The sequence below is a fragment of the Apaloderma vittatum genome, unplaced genomic scaffold (assembly GCF_000703405.1).
Source record: "Apaloderma vittatum isolate BGI_N311 unplaced genomic scaffold, ASM70340v1 Scaffold25487, whole genome shotgun sequence".
Taxonomy (NCBI): Eukaryota; Metazoa; Chordata; class Aves; order Trogoniformes; family Trogonidae; genus Apaloderma; species Apaloderma vittatum.
Genome location: NW_009728263.1, coordinates 2,057 through 4,232, shown reverse-complemented (window position 1 = coordinate 4,232; position 2,176 = coordinate 2,057). Strand labels below are relative to the sequence as shown.

Sequence of the window (2,176 nt, the reverse complement as noted above, 5' to 3'; positions counted from 1 at the left end):
AACAGTTTCAGGAAGTATTATGTGACTAGTTCATAGACTTGCTGAGTCACACAGTTTTCTTTTGCTTACCGTGAGTGTACATTAAAATAGAAAAAACTACTTTTTGAAGTTAATATTGCATTCGTTTATACTTTGCATAACCTTTCTTGATTGAATTGCAAAAAGAGTTGAGAAATCTGTAATCCTGGCAGTAAAAACACTTCAATTGCGTCATACATTTCTTGGGAAGTATTCTTAATGCTAATTATTAACTTTCTTTTTTTTTTTTTCCTCCCTTCCAGCTCTGTAACAGCGTTCTTGAAGTCAATCATGTTTTCCAAACTCACCCGCCCTCAGAGCATTGCTGTTCTGTATCGAGGTGTACACTCGTCACTAAGTTCTGCTACCTCAGTTGCTACTAAAAAAATCATTCAAGGACCTCCATCCTCTGATTTCATATTTGAACGCGAGGCTAAGTATGGTGCCCACAATTATCACCCACTACCTGTTGCTCTGGAAAAAGGAAAAGGTACTTTGTTGAGGCTTCCCTGAGTGGTGCAGATGAAATGTGTGTGTAGATGGGATGGGATCGTGGCACAATGATTTTGCCCTAATCGATTTCTGAAGATTTGGGGCTTTTTTGGGGGTGGTGAGGTGGATAGAATTGAGATAATCGGTGAAGCAAAGATAAGTAATTGCTTCATAGAGAACTGAATCATTCTGTTATATATTAAAATGGTAGTCTCTCTGAAATAATTTATCTAAACAGACATCTAAGTTCTGATAATCTTCATAATTCAGAATAATTTGGCAAGGAAGTTTCAAGTGACTTTGTTTCTTCTGTTACCTTGTGTGGAGAGGTTTGATGTTGATGTGGACATGAACCCTATTTAAGTCCCTCTAGTACTGCCTAATTTAAGTTTACTTTGATCTTTGTTTAAAGGGCTTCTGTGCTGTGCACCTTAAATTCTATGAGTGCGTATTGAAATGCTATTAGCGTAGTGATCTGATAGTTTTTCTTTGGCAGTGCATGTTTTGACAGCTCGGGGCTGTCAGTCTCTGAAGTTTTAAGGCTATTTGGCTTCTGATGGTTTTGTTCTTCATTTTATGGCCTCCAGTTTTTATTCATTCTCTTACAGAAGTATTCCTGCCTATCTACATTTTAGGACCCAAAACAGGGACTTGTCGGGGAAGTGGTGTTCTCTTATTATTTACTAACACAGTGGAATGGCAGCTTTATATGGGAAATCCTTTTCTTGATTCCTCATTGGGCATTTATTTGCCTTTTACTAGTTTGTTGCTTGTGTTCTCTTTGTCAACTAATTATTTTCTAGTTAGAGCACTTTTCAGATACAGTGAGAATGCCATTTACATTTGAGCAGGTTGTGGTCTTAGCACATACCATTTAGTATTCTCTCCTGTCATCTTTTATTTTGTGTATTGACCATACCTTTGTTTTCCTAGGTGTTTATGTGTGGGATGTTGAAGGTAGAAAGTATTTTGACTTTCTGAGTGCTTACAGTGCTGTTAATCAAGGCCACTGTCACCCAAAGATCGTGAACGCTCTGAAAGCTCAGTCTGAAAAACTGACTCTTACATCCAGAGCATTCTACAATGATGTGCTTGGGGAATATGAGGAGTTTATCACCAAAATGTTCAATTATAACAAAGTTCTTCCCATGAACACTGGTAAGAAAATAATTTTATTTCCATTTTATTCCTTCTCTGTGAGTTTCAACAGTTTTGTAACGTTGAGTCGTGCATCGATGGGCTGTTTCGTGTACAAGTACGATAATCATAGAATGGTTTGGGTCGAAAGGGACATAATGGTACTTCTTTATGTTTTAGGAGTGGAAGCTGGAGAAACTGCCTGTAAATTGGCTCGGAAGTGGGCGTACACTGTGAAGGGGGTTCCAAAGTACAAAGCAAAAATCATTTTTGCAGGTACGTAAAGTGCATGGAACGAGTTGAGGTACTGAGGAGTAAGAGAGCTCTTGGCACGGACTGTAGCACTCTCTTTTATCATGTAGTGATTCTTGGCAGTATTCTTAACTCTTCAGTTTCTGTGCTGAAGCAAGTCTGTTGAAGGTCTCTGACCTGTGACATTTTAATAACGTAGACTAAGATCTCACCCTATTAACAGGTTTGGTTGCACTCGCATGTCCACAGTTGGTGATTCTGGTAAAAAAACTACTGT

The 2,176-nt window shown here is 38.4% G+C and overlaps 1 protein-coding gene across 1 annotated transcript; it reads left to right on the top strand.

The window, feature by feature from the left end:
* Window positions 1-302: 302 nt before the first annotated feature.
* LOC104268859 (ornithine aminotransferase, mitochondrial-like) lies at window positions 303-1,923 on the top strand (the record flags this gene model as incomplete). Its single annotated transcript, XM_009874025.1, has 3 exons — window positions 303-508; window positions 1,444-1,668; window positions 1,828-1,923. Coding segments are annotated over exons 1-3 (520 nt in total), but the record flags the coding sequence as incomplete, so codon positions are not given.
* Between the last annotated feature and the right edge of the window lie 253 nt (window positions 1,924-2,176).